The sequence below is a fragment of the Anomalospiza imberbis genome, chromosome 9 (genome assembly GCF_031753505.1).
Source record: "Anomalospiza imberbis isolate Cuckoo-Finch-1a 21T00152 chromosome 9, ASM3175350v1, whole genome shotgun sequence".
NCBI classification, from domain to species: domain Eukaryota; kingdom Metazoa; phylum Chordata; class Aves; order Passeriformes; family Viduidae; genus Anomalospiza; species Anomalospiza imberbis.
The window spans coordinates 4,942,972-4,960,993 of NC_089689.1; the positions used below are offsets into that span (position 1 = coordinate 4,942,972).

General features: G+C 39.7%; 1 protein-coding gene across 5 annotated transcripts in view; it reads right to left on the bottom strand.

Annotated features, from left to right (window-relative positions):
* RABGAP1L (RAB GTPase activating protein 1 like) overlaps positions 1-18,022 on the bottom strand; it is a 224,425-nt gene that overhangs the window by 94,340 nt on the left and 112,063 nt on the right. For all 5 annotated transcript variants that reach the window (XM_068199461.1, XM_068199460.1, XM_068199462.1 and 2 more), the window contains 2 exons: positions 12,748-12,861; positions 2,157-2,231 (listed from right to left, as the gene is read on the bottom strand). In XM_068199461.1, the coding sequence (XP_068055562.1) occupies positions 2,157-2,231; positions 12,748-12,861 (189 nt within the window). The remainder of the gene's footprint in view (positions 1-2,156; positions 2,232-12,747; positions 12,862-18,022) is intronic.

The following is an 18,022-nucleotide window of genomic DNA, read 5'->3' on the forward strand; positions in this document are numbered from 1 at the left end:
AGAGAAAGGATAACCTATCCCAGGGAAAAAAGGGAAAGGAAGGGCTCTAGAAATCCATGAGAAGGTAGAACAGTTACAGAGGGTCTTAGAAGTGTTCACAGCATACAGATTGTTTGGAGGATGTGAGAAAAAGAGGACTTTGAGGGCATCTTAGGAAGCTCCCCAGTCACATGGGCTCATTGAGACTCCTTGCTTCCCCCTTCTCTAAGCATTTCATTTTAATATCCTCTTGTCCCAGACTGAGAAGAGAGATGTATTCTGTGGTAAGACACCTACAACATGTATTCCATTTGCCATCTGTATGGCAGTTGTCTTCTGTTAAGTGGGCAGTTTTCCTTCTCTCTTCCACAATCAGTCCTCTCTCAGGGCAGACATCTGCTGATAACGGGCCGTTGAATGTCACTGTGTGACTGATAAGAACTCTAGCAGCCCATTGTGAGATGCTCCGCCCAGAGGGAGGAGCCAAGCATTCCTACCTGGATATAATCTTGTGTTTCTGGAACACCAGCATGGCTTTTTCTGCACTGGATTTCCCACAGGAACAGCTGCCTCTTCCACTGCAGGAAGACTACACCCCTTTTTTTACAGGATCACTGCTCCAACAGAGCCACACCTGACACTCCAGGAGGACTGCAGCTGTAATTCCCAGTTGGACTACTGCCAACACCCTGTCCAACAGGGTGTCAGGATATATTCTGACTCTATCAGTGTTGTTTTGGTTCACGGCATTGTTTATTTTATCTTTTTATTTTCTTCTCTAATAAAGAACTGTTATTCCTGCTCCCATATTTTTGCCTGAGAGCCCCCTTTTAATTTCAAATTTATAACAATTCGGAGAGAAGGGGGCTTACATTTTCCATTTCAGGGGAGGTTCCTGCCTTCCTTAGCAGACACCTGTCTTTCCAAACCAAGACACCTCTGATGAAACCAAAAGTTATAATGGATATATTAAAATGAGTGTCATTTCCATTTAACATGCCCTGTGTACAGGGCACGAAGAACAGAGTTGATTCTTTGTAGTAATGACAGCACAGCACTAAGGTAGAGGAGCTGAGGTATTAGCCAAATGTTAAGAATGTGACACCCACACATTTCTAAATAACTCTGGTATTGAAAATGGCTCATTTTTCCAGTGCAGCTTCAAAATCCTGCTTTGGGTAAAAAATTGCAAAATAACTGTTAGATAAGCTATTTTACAGTATATGTTAGACTGCAATAATGGGACTTATTTTGGGTTTATTCTTAAAAGATGTAAAGCTTCTCTGCAGTGCTGTTGCTGTGTATCATGGTTCTCAAGACATCAAGGAATCACAGCTCTCCCTAGGAATTACAACTTTAACTAATCTGAATTTGAGTTCCAAATGCCTTAGGAAGTGCATGTATAACATATTTAACACCAGCAGCTGTCTCAAACCCACACTTCAAAAGGTATTTCAATCTTGACTGATAATTTACTAATTAAAACCTGAGAGAAAAAGCAGGCAAGAGCTTGAGTAGGAACTGTGGTTGAGCTTTGGGGTGGCTTATTCAGATAGTCTTTACCTCAATAAATACACTATTTGAACCTGCTGCTTTGCCACTGAGACATCTGATGTAAAGCATCTTGCACCTATAAAAACTGTGTATTTATTTATTTATCTCTGGACATATATCCATGTGTTTATAAAGGAAGCAACAGATCAAAGTTTGTGCAGTTTTTGATTACAGGCTAAAATATCAAGGTTAAAAAATCAGCTTTCCCTCAGAAGATATTACAAAATGTCCCTAGGAGAAAAAATCTTCCAAAAAATTAGTGAGACTACTTGCTTTGATGAGGTGCTCTGAGAATGTCTCCTGGAGTTAAATTCCCCATAAACACAAAGGGAGCTCACTTAGGTGACAACTAAACTAAAAGAAAAAATTAATATGTAACAAATTGGTTTCAGGTTTTGATACAGAAGTACTTGAGAATTTAATCGATTTCTCCCACATAAAGGAAATCTACTTTCATTAAGAGAGAAGCCATTAATCTCCATGGCCAAAAAGCAACAAGAGGAAAATTAATACAGGCAAATAAATAACCATAAATATCTGTCAAACAGCATGGCTGCACTACAACTGATTTTACAGCTGCCTTGGTTTCAAATAGCAAAGCTTTCATTTTGCAATGAACTCACATGAAGCAGAAGCACAGCTGCAAGGAAGGACTGTCCCTGGCAATAGCCAATGTCTTCATCATAGACAGAATAGGCCTAGAAAAAAGAAAAGTCAGACTGTATTTAAAATGCATACAGGCATCACCAAACTGTGTTCCCATCAATGAGCTGTTCAGGACACTGCCAGGGTCTCCAGGAGCCTGCAAGGAAATTGAAGAGATCCATTCCATCAGGAACTGGAGTGAAAGGACACAAGGCATGTTTCCATCTCCCCATGGACACAGGGCAGGGGCAAATGGGATACTGGGACAAAATGCCTCCCTGGGAGGGTGGGCAGGCCCTGGCACAGCGTGCCCAGAGAAGCTGTGGCTGCCCCTGGATCCCTGGCAGTGCCCAAGGCCAGGCTGGATGGGGCTTGGGCAGCCTGGGACAGTGGGAGGTGTCCCTGCCCTGGCAGGGTGGGATGGGATGAACCTTAGGGTCTCTTCCAGTCAAATCCACGCCATGATTCTCTATGTAACACTACTCAGGCTAAAATCACATAGGGGGTAAAACTGTAAGCACTCTTGTGCTTTCAGGGCTCTTCTAAAAACACCCAAAGGTCTCTCAACTCTCAACCCTCCACAGATGCTGTAGTTGTGAATTATTGTTTTTATTTTTCAATCAGCCTAAAAGGAGATGGATGCAATTTCCCTTCACCTAAATCAAGGATAATTCTGCTCAGGTGAGTAATGATAGAACTTTACCAATGCAACAACTTTAACATGAAAACCAGGGTAGTTTGTGCTGTAGGGAAAGTGAATGTTTGTTTTTGGAAAAACAAGTTCTGACATTATGCAAGTACAGGACCTAAGGTTAGAAAACTGCTGAGAACTACTCTAACCTGAAGATTTAATCAGAAACAGTTTTTCCATGCCCTTGTTATGCTGAAGAATGAACAAGACTCATTTTCCTACGGTATGACAGACATCCTTTTTCTTCCTCTTAAAAAATCCCCAAACTAAAATAACTAACCTTTCCTTCCCCTTTACTCTTCCGAGATGGGAAGACAGATACTGTTTTTAAAGAGCTGTCAGAGGATGTTAAGAATTTGTGGAAACTTGCAGAAAGTCTAAGCAGGAGCAGCAGGACTGACACCAGAGGGAGAGATATCCTGAGAGAACAAACAAGGTACTGAGCGTACAGGCAGGGGAAACCAAAGCAAAGGGCAGAGCTGGGGGAGGAGGAAGGGGCCATAAGGATCAGACAATCCCATTTTTCAATCTGATGGAGAATGTAGCACTTGTGAGGAATTCTGCAATAGCTCTGGAAGACAGGATTTCTCTAAGTGCAGAATATTCTGAGTATTCCTTTAAAGACCACTGTTTCTGAACAATTCAGCCTTGCATTTCCTTTGGGAAAAGCTGACCTGGGACTTGGAGCCCTCTGCCCTTTGTCTGTCTGTCCTTCTGCCCTTTATCTGTCCTGCTCACCACTCTTTTGAAAGATGTTAGATGGGATTAGTTAGGAGCTGAGTGAAAATAATCCCAGCCCATTGCTCAGTTTCAGTGGACAAGAAAATTCAAAAAGTCATAGAAATCATTGAAAAATATTTACTGAACCAATACAATCCAGCTTACCAGTTTAAAACAACTCCAGTCACAAAAGTCAAACATAAAATCTAACCTGAGAGGTGTACAAAGGCAGATACAAAATTCAATTGGAAAAAAGAGAAAAGGATGCTCTCCATCAAGAAGTTAATTAGCTATTAAGTACTAAATTCACAGAAATTACTTTAGATGCTTAAATTAATATTTTATATCATTAGCTAGAATCATTCACTGGTTAATCATCATCATGAGTCTTTATCTATTTGTTGCCCAGATCCATCAGTTTATAGATGCCTAATGTCTTGTCTCTGTAGCTTTCCTAAATGATTTATTATTCCTGCTTTTGATAGGCCAGCTCCCCTTCAAAAAAGATGTGCAGAATTACAAATGAGAAATTTGATTTATGATTTCTTCATACTATAAAAAACCACTTCTAATTTACTTCATAAAATCTAGGCTGAAAAATGAACATCAAATTATCAATGCCTGGGGGTTCTCTGTTGTGAGAAGCATTATAGTGAATAATTTGCTGGAAATAGCAATACATTAATTCAAACAAGTTATTTTAAAATAAGTATTGAGAAACCAACACACTGGAGAAAACAAACTGCTTCCAAAACTGACACAGATTGAAAAGTACAGAAAGCTGTAAGAAATAAAAACATACTTCTTATGAGATTCTGAAAGAAGCTGAAGTTACAGCAAAAGAGGGAAAACAAGGAGGGTACAAAAAAAATCCTCACTCTGCAGTTAAATACAAAAATATGAAGGAAGAACAGCAAAGTTTCTCATAATCAACTTCCTAAATACATCTGAGCTTGTAATAAATCCATTTCAAACACATTCAGAGCAGGAAGGCAAAGTCTCTGCTTGGAAAATATATGGTCAGTGTAAGGAAGTTGTATTTAAGCTCCAGCAGAAAATCCCCGTGAACTTTCCTTGTGTTTGTTTTATTATAAAAGAATCATTGGGTTTGTTATCCTGCTGGAACCATTTCTAACAGGGGATGTGTTGAAGGATCTGTGTCCAACTGAGTATCAGAAGCAATCATAAATTAAAACGAATAAAATGTCTGAAAATTTATTAAGAACAAATGTTATTCACCCAAAAAGCTTGAGGGGAAAAGCAAACTGGTAAACCGCTAATTGCCTGATTAAAACAGAAGAGATGAAAAAATTGAAACTTTTCTAAAAAGGTTGATCCATAGAACTAAAAATCTGCAAGTATTGGATAATTTGGTTGAAATAAAAATATGAAATTATATAGGAGAAAAATGTCAAAGGGCCCCAGTAAAAAGATGTAATTATGAAAATGCCTTTGAAGCAACCAAAAACCATGAAAAAAAAAATTAACTGTTTGATCCACTTTTTGGAAAATTTTTTGAAAACAGGGCCTTCCCCAAAATCTAATCTTGACAAGCAGCTGTCATCAGATACTTGGACACAAACTTCAGTTCTGCATCAGAATTAGATCAAACATAGAAAGATTCTGCTCTTAAGTCAAAACATCATAATCCTGACAACTAAAGGTTTAGTTTTTAATGAAGTCTCTAAAATATACATGATTTCATTGCATCTACCTAATGCAAAAAGACTTTGGAATCTTAATGCACATCACATTTCCAATTATACTGTTTTATTTTTAAGCAACCTATGGGATTTGATAGCGCTGAAATATGATGTAATTAACCAGAATAACCTCAAAAATAAAGATGCTGCCTACAGATACCACCATATCATTAACTAACAGTCTGAGATTAACTATTTAAGATTTATGCTTCTAAGGAACTTTAATTTTCCACATGAAACATAAAAACAAGGCAAAATCCCAAATCCCCTATTTCCACTGCAGTCATTGTAACTTTTTAATTTCAAGAGGGTGGGATTTTTCCCATGAAAACCTGTGACATCTCACAGTTTTTAACTTATTATTCTCCTAAGCTGTGGAGGAACTTCCAATTACAATTCCCCAGTTAACTGAGATTTTAAATCTTCTCTGTCTCATAACGGGATTTAATGAAGGTTCTGACTTGAAGCCTATTTTCATTCTTTTTTAACTAAATGGAGATCTCACAGAATTGAGACATCCTTTTAATACTTATCTGTATTCTGAAAAGAGCTACTATGGAGTTCTTAGTAATCATCATTAGAAAGTGAATTCTTTGGAAGCAGAGTCTTCTCAAAGTCCATGACTGAGAACCACCTGCACATTGGGAAAGTGAACCAAGAATCCAGGGCTGGGCAGAAACTCTTCTTCAAAATAATTAAGGAAAATCTCCCAAGATCAGAATCTTCTGTAGACAAAAAAATTCCAAGTGCTAATATTTAAAAGGTGAAGGGGAAAGACGGCTGAATTTACAACCTCAGTCTGGATTTCTGTAACTTCTGTCTGTGAGTGCCAGCAGATTTAAATAAGGAAGAGGAGAGGTTATGCCTCTCTATGAAATGACCAAGGGCAGCTACTCAGTGTTTAATACAGACATAGCTCTGTGCTGAAGCTTGCTTTAGTCTTTTAAAAAGACTTCCAAGGTGTCTGAGACTCAGGGTGTCTCAGGAAAACATCCATATTTTGATGCAGACTTTTCACCCAACAAGGTATTTTATATTTCTTATTATTTAAATTATATTATTCTTTATTACAATTATTAATATTTTATTATATTTTATTATTTTATTCTTTTTATTTTAATGTTTTCACAGCAAGGTATTTTATTACATGCTCAGTCACTAAATAATTTTAGTAACAGCATAATTTAAAACTCCATGCTTGAATTTTTTATAAGACTAACAGCCTGAAAGTAATAATATTCCTATGGGTGCAGCATTGAGTATGTATCACATTATACAAGGAGTTTCTGCATTAACTGAAAACTGTATTTTTAGACATTAGTTACTCATTTGTGGAGTATCAGAAGAGGCATGTGGCTGTTACACAATGTGCCTCTGCCAGAGCTGGGAGAGGTGTGAGGATGAAGAAATCTTCACCTTCAACCAGGCAGGCCCCCAAACAGCCCACTGCCAGCATTCAGGATCCTGAGCTGACCTTCCCACTGGTACAGGCTCAGCAGAAAATTCTACCTAATTTCATTGCATCCTTCATTGTGGGCAAGAATGGTGCTGCTGAGCACAGATGCACAAAGGATACTTATTACAATGTAAACAGAAGACAAGGTAACACTAAAAATCCTTTGAATCAAACAAGACAACCATATTTACAAGCACTGCTCCTTCAACCCAGGAGCAAAGAAAATAAACAACTAAAAATAGGTGGAAAATAATTCTTAACCGATTGTGTTTATCCTATAATTGGCAAAGAGATTTCTGCAGGAACAAATGAGATCTGCTCATCTGCTCTCTGACAAATAATTACACCTGGACAAACACTGAAACTTCCCATTTGTAAATCTAAGGAGATACCAGGGATTGAAAAATGTGGAAGAATACATGCACAGTGAGGTGACTACCTGAAAAGGCATGCTGAAATAAAATAGAAATGAAAATGTAAAAAAACCCTATGAAAATTAGACTTTCAGCCATCATTCACAGCTCATCATGGGCATAGAAGCTACTGGTTACAGAAGAGCAGCTCAAAGGTATTTCCATATTTCAATATACCGTAACAAAAACTAAAACATTCCATAATGGAGCCCACTCAATGTTAGTATTGCCAGAAAGCAGTTTGTTATTCTCTCTGCTAATGTGGGTACCAAAAACCACAGACTAACAACTAAAACAATGTGTTTGGTCTCCCAGCAAACCAGCTACCACACTGATCCTGCACCTAAAACCTTCAGGCAAGTGAGACCAGGATTGGGGAAAAAACTACAAATCTCATGCACAAAGGGATAAGTATTTAGTAACAAAATACATCCTGAAACAAATGATTCCTATCCTTCTGCAAGGCCTCAGCTTACTGAGAAGCACTAATACCAACTCTGAACCTCTGAGAAGTAATTCTACCATTTTCTGAAAAACATTGTGCCTGTTTTCCCAGTCTGCCCAGTCCCAGCTCATCTGACTGATTTTCCTGCACCACGCTCCCTTCTCCCCATTAAAGTCACAGTGGTTGTTTGTTAAACAGGAGTTACTTTAATCAGAAAATTAGGGCAAACACATCTCCTGTTAAATTCTGCACTGCACACACTCCAGAGAGCTGAGAGGATTAATTCTGCCAGGTGCTCTGATTCCCTGGAGCCTCGAGCTGTGAGTATGGACAGAGCATGGAGGCAGGCACTGAGCTCTACTCAGTTATGCATTGTAACACTGAGGTGAGCTCTTTAAACACAGTTAGAATTTGCAGAGTATTTAAACAGAAAGCAGGCAAGAAGCAGCAGTATTGCCAAAGATTCCCCAAAATTTTCTCTGTGAAAATCCAGCTTAAGTGGTGTCCTCAAGTGAAATCTCCAGTCTAAAATCTAAAACTCTTTTCATTCCTTATCACCACTGTCAGTCCTGATGTTTATTTTTAGGTACTTTGTCACATAAATGTTCTGCAACAGAAAAAGTTCCCATCTTTCCTGATTTCCTACTGTTCTGAAGAGGAGATAAAGAGTTGGAACAAAAACTGGCAGACCTGTTAAAATGAGGCAGTGAGCTTTTAATGATTTTCCTTTTTATCTGACAGCTCAGATCATCTCTCATTTCAGTGGGAATGAAGAAAATGCTCTTCAGCTTTCTGCCCTCTCACTTGAGGACAGACCCTTCCCAGCCATATTCAATAATCCCATTCTTCAAACTTCTTGCTTTCACATTAGAATAAGGGCATAAGTACCCAGCACCTCTGGTAAAAGTTATTCTAGAAATACAAAGCTGCCACAATATTACTATCAACACAGATTATTACTTTTTATTCCCAATGGAATGACAAGTTTATAAGAGATTAATTAGGCTTTAACAATATTTCTTGAAAACCCACAGACTGGAGAAAACAGTTTATTAATCATAAACTCGAGGTCCAGTCAGACCCAAACAGATACCTGTCACAGCCACAGTCATTTAAGGAAACTCTGCAAGGATGAAGGAGAAATTACTGCCTGGAAATCTCCCCAGCAGTTGTGTCTGATCTCAATACTGGCAAGCAGGTATAAACCCTTCAGTGTAATCTGTAAATTTATGAATAATTCCATGTTGAAGACTGGATATGGCTGTTCTACCAGACAGCAATGCTTCCCAAATCCTTCTCTGAACCAATGAGCACATGAAAGAATGAGGAAGTCACTAAGATTACCAGGATTTTTATAAACCCTTCACCAAGATCCCAAAGGCTTTTCAGGGAACTGAGCTGCTATAGAACATCCCCTTACTCACTCAAGTAATTGATGAAAGGAGAGAAAGCCAAAGGTAGGAATAAAGTCAGTTCTAACCCAGAGAGTGAAGGTGGGGTCACTCACAGAACCCTGCAGAAAGTCATGCTGCAAATATTCACAAACCTTAAAGAACACATAAAAATAGCACAGTAACAAAGGCTGCTGATGAGACAAAGCTGTTTGGAGCAGGGAATTAAAAAGTGACTGCAAAACTGCTGTGCAGAACATGTTCTACCAAGAACAAGAGGCTGAGTGACAGAGGTCATTAAACTCCAGGTAAACACAAAATGCTTCACAGGAAGAGCAGCCCTCAACTTGATGGACACACAGAGAGGTCTCTGATCAAAGATCACAGAATCCCAGAATGGTTTGGGTTGGAAAGGACCCTAAAGCTCATCCAATTCCACCCTCCTGCCATGGGCAGGGACACCTTCCACTAACCCAGCCTGCTCCAAGCCCCATCCAGCCTGGCCTTGGACACTTCCAGAGATGCAGGGATGGGGCAGCCACAGCTTCTCTGGGCAACTTCTGCCAGGGCCTCACTGCCCTCACAGGAAAGAACTTCCTCCCAGCATTGTGGATATTCTCAGTTCAGTCCGAGTGAAAAAGAGAAGGTTTTTTAACCAGGCGAAGAGCCTGAGAGACAGTTGGAAAGGAATGTAAATAATTCTCTAATCGATCTTGTTGTTCACATTGTTTATAGACAGGTTCTGCCACTGTGCGTCATTCACGGCACACCAATGGTGTGAGATGTTTTTACTCTAGGACCAATGAAATTAGTCTGCACGATGTTCTCTATAAATAGAGCGGCACATTTGAAATAAATCAGTCCATTCTCTAGCCTTTGACTTGGAGTCATTTTCGTTCCTGTCCTGCTCTACAGCGACACAGCATCCCACCTAACCCTGCCCTCTGGCAGCGGGAAGCCATTCCCTGTGTCCTGTCACTCCAGGTCCTTTTCCAAAGTGCCTCTCCAGCTCTTTTGGAGCCCCTTTAGGCACTGGAAGGGGCTCTAAGGCCTCTCTGCAGCCTTCTCTTCTTGCCTTTTAAAAAATGGGGGTTATGTTTTCCCATTTTCATACAGTGGGAACTTCAAAGGACACCCATGACTAAAATACAATGGACGGTGACCTAGCAACTTCATCTGCCAGTTCCCTCAGAGCCAAAGATGCATCTCATCAGGTTCTGTGGCCTTTCAGGCTCCTTGGATCATCTCAAACCTGACATTCTCCTCCACTGGGCAGTTTTTCATTCTCTCTGTCCCTGCTTTTGCCTCCTGTGGCCTTGGCAGTGATGTTGGAGCACTTGCCAGTGAAAACAGACGAAAAAGTCATCAAGTACCTCAACCATGTCCATGTCCTGAGTTAAGCAGGTTTGCCCTTTTCTTCTGGACAGGAAGGAACATTTTCTCCCACACTGTCTCTTAGTTTTATCACAGATGTACCCATAGAATATTTTCTTGTCACCCTTCACATCCATGACCAGATTTAATTCTATCAGGGCTTTAGTTTCCCAAACCTGATCCCTGTCTGCTTGGACAATTTCTCTGTTTTCCTACCAGACTAGCTGCCCTTGTTTGCAACCTCTGTAGGCTTCATTTTGTGTTTGAGTTTGTCCAGGAGCACCCTGTTCATCCATACACACCTCCTGGCATTTTCCCCTGACTTTCTCTTTGTCAGGGATGCACCACTTCTGAGTTTCAAGATCCTTCAAGAAAACAGAACTAACAGCTACAGCAACTTTCTCTGCAGGAGCAGTAGAGGCCTTGAGAGCAAGGAAAGCCCCCAGATTTAGAAAATGTGCAGAATTATTCACATTTCTTACAGAAAGAAAACAACCCAAGAAGGTCTGAGATCTGTGCCTCTCTGAAGCTACCTGCTGGACAGGTAATTCCTCTAAGTTGCTTCCAGTTCAGACAGATTCACTCCTTCATTTGTTCTTTATTAAAAAAAATAAACTGAGATACGCTGTAATGAAAAAGAATTTTTCCTTTCAAAGAATGTTCCCAAATTCTTTCGTCATCCTCACAGAACTTTACAGATTTTTTCCAATGTAGAATAGATGTCCTTAATTCTGGACACTGTAACCAAAAGCAGCTGCAAAAGACTGAGTTGCTCAAGTCAATTTGTTCCTACAGGAGGTTCATCCATCCCCACATCCTTTACACCTCATTATTTACTATCCCCTTTTTCTCTGTGTCACCAAGATATCTTCATGAGAAAGGACTTTCTGGTTTCTTCCAGGTGACTTACCAGAGTACATGGAATGAAGAAGGGATATTTATAATGCTTTGACTGAAATCCATTTATTCAGTGCTTGTTTAGGAACCTCCTGGCCAGTCTTTAACTCCTTAATGTGTATCTTGTTCATGCTCTAAGTTGTCCAGCATTTCTACATTCTGAGCTTGGCAGGCTACAGGAGCTACAGAATTCCAATCAAAACACCTTCACCAGTGGAACCTGTATTTCTGGCTTTTTGCGTTAGCTTGTCATGATCTGTTTTCAGTAAACTCACAGGCTTTCATTATAACACACTTCTCACATTTAATTCTTGAAAAACTGAATTATTCCATCATTGTTCACTTAACTGGTATCAAAGTGACAAGCCCACAATTACCTGGATTGTTATTCTTTTCATAGATTGGCACAGGAAATGTTTCCTGTAGCCCTCTAGAGCCCTCCAAGATTAGGAAGAAATCACTACCATTGGTTGAAAATTCTCTCTATTCCCTAATTCTGTACTTCTTTTAAAATGTGAATTGCTCACAATACTGAATCCCAGTACCTAAGCAGCTGTTATTTAATAGTCATCAATTAATAGTCATGAATTTCATCAAATAGTCATCAAATTGTATCACCCCAGAATTTATCTGGGGAACAGGAAAATGTGTCATTATACCCCAAAGGCTGAACACTTTTTTCTGCTTGCTATGACAACTCCATCATTTCTAGTAATCAGCAGGAGGTGGAAACAGCAACAAGGAAGAGGAAGGGAAATGGTTTTGTCTAAGGCAATCATTCATTCTACATAAGCAGAATGAATTCTATGTTATATAATATTCTACAGAATATTCTACATGAATTTTAGGGAAAAAATGAAACAATGACTGCCAAAACAACAGCAAAATCTACAACTGCCAGGCAGAAAAGTCCCTGCTTGGCTGCAATATTTGACCTTCTGGGTCTCTCTCAAACAACAGAAGTATATCTCTACAAGATGGACAAATCTATTGATTCAGTACCTCAACTTTCCCACATGCAAATTGGAAAACCTGAAGAGTGTTTTTCATTGGAGGTGATCTGGCAGCTCTGGGTGAAAAGCTCTGCTCACACACTGCTTGTGGAATGCTCAGCAAACTTGTTCTCCAGGTAATTATCTACAGACATTCTTGTCTAACCTCACAGCAGAGCTTGCTCTGAGGGTTTGTTTCTCCTCCTCTGCAAATCTCTCCACCTCAGAGCAAAAGAGGAGCTCCTACACCATTCCCAGTGAAGTGAAGGTGGAGGCCCAAGCCAGCTTGAGCCTCTTCTCACCTGCACCTTAGGAGGTACCAAATGCAAGGCTCTAAAAGGTAATGCAGAAAAAAAAGGTAATGCGGTCTCCACATGCAATCCAAACAAAGCTTAAAATCTTTTTGATTAAAAACTTGGGTTAGCAGGGCAAAAGAAAGTCACACAAAATATGAAACAGGCTTTAAAATTCAGAGTACTGACTGTACCTTACAGATTTTGTACAGAGATTCCTGACCATCTCCTTCTGTATCCTTAAAATAATCATGTGCTGGATAGGTCCGATGGATATCTCGTTTGATGACACTCTCCTGAGCAGAATCCTGTAAAAAAAAAAAAGAAAAATTGTGACATGTTAACCCATTAACAGTATAATTAAATGTAACATAATAGAAAATTCAACGAGTACTCAACATGGATACATCAGATAACTGCTTTACTGACTTCTCCAGAAATGCTTTGAGAAGAAAATGAAAATCCTTTGTAGTTTCTTACGCAGTTATAGTTGGACAGTTGAATAAGAGCAACATGGCATGTTTTCTGTCCTGCAGGCTTAAGGTTCAGCTTTAGAACTCTGAGGAAATTACCAGTTGTTTAATTGCTGGTTTTTATCACAGATTATATACTAACTGTATTGCTCTGGCAGTGAAAAAACAAAAACAAAACAAAAGCAAAACCAGAAAAATTAGGCTGTCTGTCATGTAAGCCTAAAGCTACTAATTTGAAATGCTGTATGTATGAGTATTCCATAAAAAGTGTCAATTAAAAATTCATAAAGGATTTCTATAAAACGATGGGAATCACTGCAGACAGACCTAAAGAACACCACTGTGTGGATGAGGAAGTTGTATCAAAATGTCAGAGCAGGAACTACAACAGTTCATTATCTTCAGCTTCCAGTGAGCTGTACCTTTAGGTTGGCAAATATCAAATGGTGCTTTTCACCATTACCTTTGTAATCTTGAAGGAAAATAGAACAAAACCTTCTCCTGTAACTTGGAATATAAATCCCTTACAAATAACTTTTATCTTGAAAACAGAGTATTTCTGTTACAGAAAAGCTTCTAAACTCTCAGATTGTGTCTTGTTAACCAGAATTCTCCATAAAAAAAGCTTCTTTACACCTGCTGGAGTCAGCAATCAGGTAATCTCCCCAATTTCAGTGGTTTTCTAATTCCATAAAGTCTCCACAGTGAGCCTGTGCCACACAGTAATGCAGCTGCCAGGTAGGCTTAGTCAGAAGTCTGCAGCAATTCCCAGCTCCAGTTCCCTTTTGGATCCCTCTGTAGCCAAAACACCCCAAGGAGTCACTCCAGGGGAGATGATCCTACCCCAGAGATGACAGCCACTGCTGCATTTCTCCATTCCCTTCAATGGCAGCTAAGGAAATGGCTGCAAGCAGCTAAAACATCACTTTGTGTTGCCTCCCTAAAGCTGACGGCTTCTCTGAATCATTAACTTATCCAATTACAATATTCTCGTGTTCAGTGATCTCAGCTGTGGCTTTCCCTTTGTTTGACATTAATACCTCTAGTATCAGAAAGCAACAGGATCTGTATTTTGTGAAGCCACAGAACCCCAGAATGGTTTAGGTTGGAAAGGACCCTAAAGCTCATCCAATTCCACCTCCTGCCATGGGCAGGGACACCTTCCACTGGCCCAGCTTGCTCCAAGCCCCATCCAGCCTGGCCTTGGACACTTGCAGAGATGCAGGGATGGGGGAACCTGTGCCAGGGCCTCACTGCCCTCACAGGAAAAGAACTTCCTCCCAGTATCCCACCTAACCCTGCCCTCTGGCAGCGGGAAGCCATTCCCTGTGTCCTGTCACTGCAGGTCCTGTTCCAAAGTGCCTCTCCAGCTCTTTTGGAGCCCCTTTAGGCACTGGAAGGGGCTCTAAGGCCTCTCTGCAGCCTTCTCTTCTCCAGGCTGAACACCCCTGGCTCTCTCATCCATCCTTTTCTCACAGGAGAGGTGTTCCAGCCCTCTAAAATGCCAGGCACATTTTTATATGCCATGAAAGGAAGAGTTACAAAGAAAGGTGATGTTTTCCTTATGCCAACTGGTACCACTGGGGAAAATAAACACATTTTTATGCTTTCCCTGTGTTATCATAATTACTCTCAGGACATCTAAGCACCGTGCAGCCATCAGCAACCAAAATTAACCACACTGTCTAAATCACAAACAAACAAACACAGACTAATAACAAAACATTTATAACAAGCGGTTCTCTAATCAGACTTCTTTAATGATTATTTTCATTTACATGGCTTCCAAATACCAGAGAGGCTGGATAACTGCAGTCTGCCTCCCAGATCCATCTGACCATGCAGTTAAATTGTGAGAAAATTAAATGCTGAAACAGCATTTAAGATCTACCAGCAAAGTTACAGTATCTATTACAGAAATCTCTTACACACATTTTTCAGCGTGAACTTGAGAAGATCCAGGGGAACTTTCAGGAAAATCACCACATCCAGCACAGACAAGATTTTCCAGTCAAGCTGAGACATTGTGCTTGACTGCCCAGTACTTATCTTGTCTTGATTAGGGAAGCCAAAGTGTAACTGAGCACGCAGAGGTTGACATGGAGAATGCCCAAGTAAGGGCTAAAAATATTTGTATAAAGGCCCAAATGCACATGAACATTTACTGAGTTAAAAGGAGCCTGAAGCAGTCTTCATTCAGCCCTATTAATGAAAGCTGCATCTAAAAAACCTGGAGGAAAATAATTAAATGGGCCCAAAGTAAGATTTACATGCAAAGACAAGACAATTAACTCCTTCTCCAAATACAACCTCTTTTTTAAAATACAATAAACCCATTGAGGAAGAAAACCAAGTAATTAGTCTAGAGGGAAGATCAATCTAGAATTACTTCTTAAAATATATCAAAAATACTTTAGTTAAGTTTCCATCTTTTTCCAGGTAGAGTTTGTAGATAGCACTGCTCTCAAGTACCAAAGCACATGAGTTTACAGACACCTTCATTTAGGTTTTCAGACATTTTTATTCTTCTGAAAGTCATGATGAGTTCGTTTATCAGGAAAAAAAGCTAAGGTGAGATGGCTATCAAGGCATTCAGGGTTCTAATGATCTTACTTCTAAAATTCCTGCCAACTCAGAGAAAATATTCTACTGAGGAAAAGAATAATCTTCACATGTCAATGCTGTGACAGCTGCCATGCTACTGAACAAGCTCTGCCTCAAGTTGTCTCTCTTCTAGAACAGCTGAATTTCTGCAGTGGAGCAATGCTGACTCCCTGACACTCCTGCCATTTCCAGCTATCAAGAAGCTGCTGAATTTGGGCAGCTGATGCCAGAAGGCAGATCAACAGAGAAATAAAACAAAGAGAACAAAAAACTGTTTATGTTGAATAAATGCTAAAAGAAAATTAGGTGTTCATAAGCAATCACAATAAAGAAATATAGGGCAATCTTTATGCATTCATTTCAGGAATTTTTTAATTAAGAACATCTCACACACACTCCAAAAAGAACCTCTACTCATTTGTTGTCACAAGTGGAGCCACTCTGATGATGAATTACAATTAGGGAGCAGAAGAGGCTCCTGGAGGTAGAGCCTTGTTTATTTTGTTCCAAGAACTGAAGAATAAGCATTGTATCAGCCAGAAGAAATTATTAAGAAAGAAAAATCTCTTGGGGCATAACATCTCAATGCTGTGTTGAGACTCAACACTTGCCCCACTTTTGCCCAAAATTACTTTCATTAAAACAAGCACATCCCTAATGAAAAAAATGCCAAAAGCACTTGGCTGAGTTTTCCTTACTGTGCTGCCTGCATTCCAACTTCTGACTCAGCATGGAGAGATGCAGAATTGCAGTTGCAATTAAAGGAATTCAGGAGTTTAATGTGACTACTGAATAAATAATAAACTGGATAACAGGTGTCTCAAAGCTGGCATTCAAACTGGGCAGCACTTCTGACCTCAATCTCCTTGTGCTCCATTTCCCTGGTTAATAATAATTCCCCATCTCAGTGGGGTGTTATGAAAATCAATTAACAGCTGAAGCACTGAAATACTGTAGTGATGAGTCCTGCAGAAATGCCAAATAGGAGAATAATAACTCCAGCCTCAAATCCTGATCTGAATGGTGTCTAGTAAGGCTCAGGATTACACAAAGCAAAAACAGTGAGAGGAAAGAAAAAGAAAAAATAAAGCAGCTCATTAGATATGCACGATTCCTTGTGTGCACAACCAGGCAGAGATCCCAGGAAGAAAACAACCCGAAACAAAAGAACTACGTGGGATCAAGAATATACCATTATGTACATAAGTAGGCAATTTTCATGCTGTACTTCACTTCCAAAGGCTTACCTCTGACCTTAGGCTCATTCAAGTTAGGTTTTATCACATGTGTTTACACACAGAAATATGATTTATGTTCTCTAGTGGAAGGTATCACTACCCATGGCAGGAGGCTGGAAGGAGATGAGATTTAAGGTCCCTTCCAACACAAACCAGTGCTGGAGACTCAGTTCAAGTTCATCTGCTTGGCCCATTTTAAAGGTCTGCATCTCTGGTGAGGCTGAAAGTGCTGATTTAGCAGCACGTTGTCCTGCCTGTACTTCATCTCCTCACTAGCTAAAAAAAGCTAGATAGATCCAGAGTACCAAGGAAAGTAAGAAAAGGGGAAAAAAATCAAAATGAGCTTTTGACATTTAAAATTACCACGCCCAGGAAATCTGGTGTGTCATGCTTCTTAAGGATTAGATACTGAAACTTTTCTACATGTTGTATGGAAAGTAAAAATTCCTAGGCCAACGCAGACATTCACCACTTGTTTAGCCAGGATGTGAAACACATCTGCTGATATCTGGAGCTGGAGGTACCCTCAATAAACTGCCTCCTAATCCTGAAAAGCCATAAATTTAAACAGTGACTTGCCAGCTGCATGCAACTGACTTTATGACATTGTTTCAGTAGCCAAGTGTTTGCTGAAGGAATAGATTTTTTTATTTTGTTCCTTAAAGTTCTCTATGGTTCTGTGTAGTTCGCCACACATGCACGTGGGAATATGAATAATAACTTTAAACCCTCCAAAACACAATCACAAACAGGCAAAAAATACAGAATACACAAAAGTGATGAGGTCAATCAGCCTGGGTTTGAAATGATCTGCAAAACTAGCACGTTGCTCTGTTCTGTTATTACTGATGTCCTACCAAATTCGTGCTTTCAGTGACATCTGACAGCACATTGTGCCAATACATCATCAATCCCTTTCCTCTCCTCATTTTCCATACATATTGTAACCCTCCAAGGAAAGCCAAGGTTCCCTACTAATCAGTATTTGAAAAAAAAAAAAATAAATCAATAGCTCTTCCTTTTAAAGACAATGAATAAAAGATGTCTGGCTTATGCTCAGTTCTTCTGTAGTATTTTTGTAACATATACCTTGTTGTTCAGCTCCTGTCTATAAATAGATTTTCTTTCAATCAGCATCAGCTTTTATTCAACTG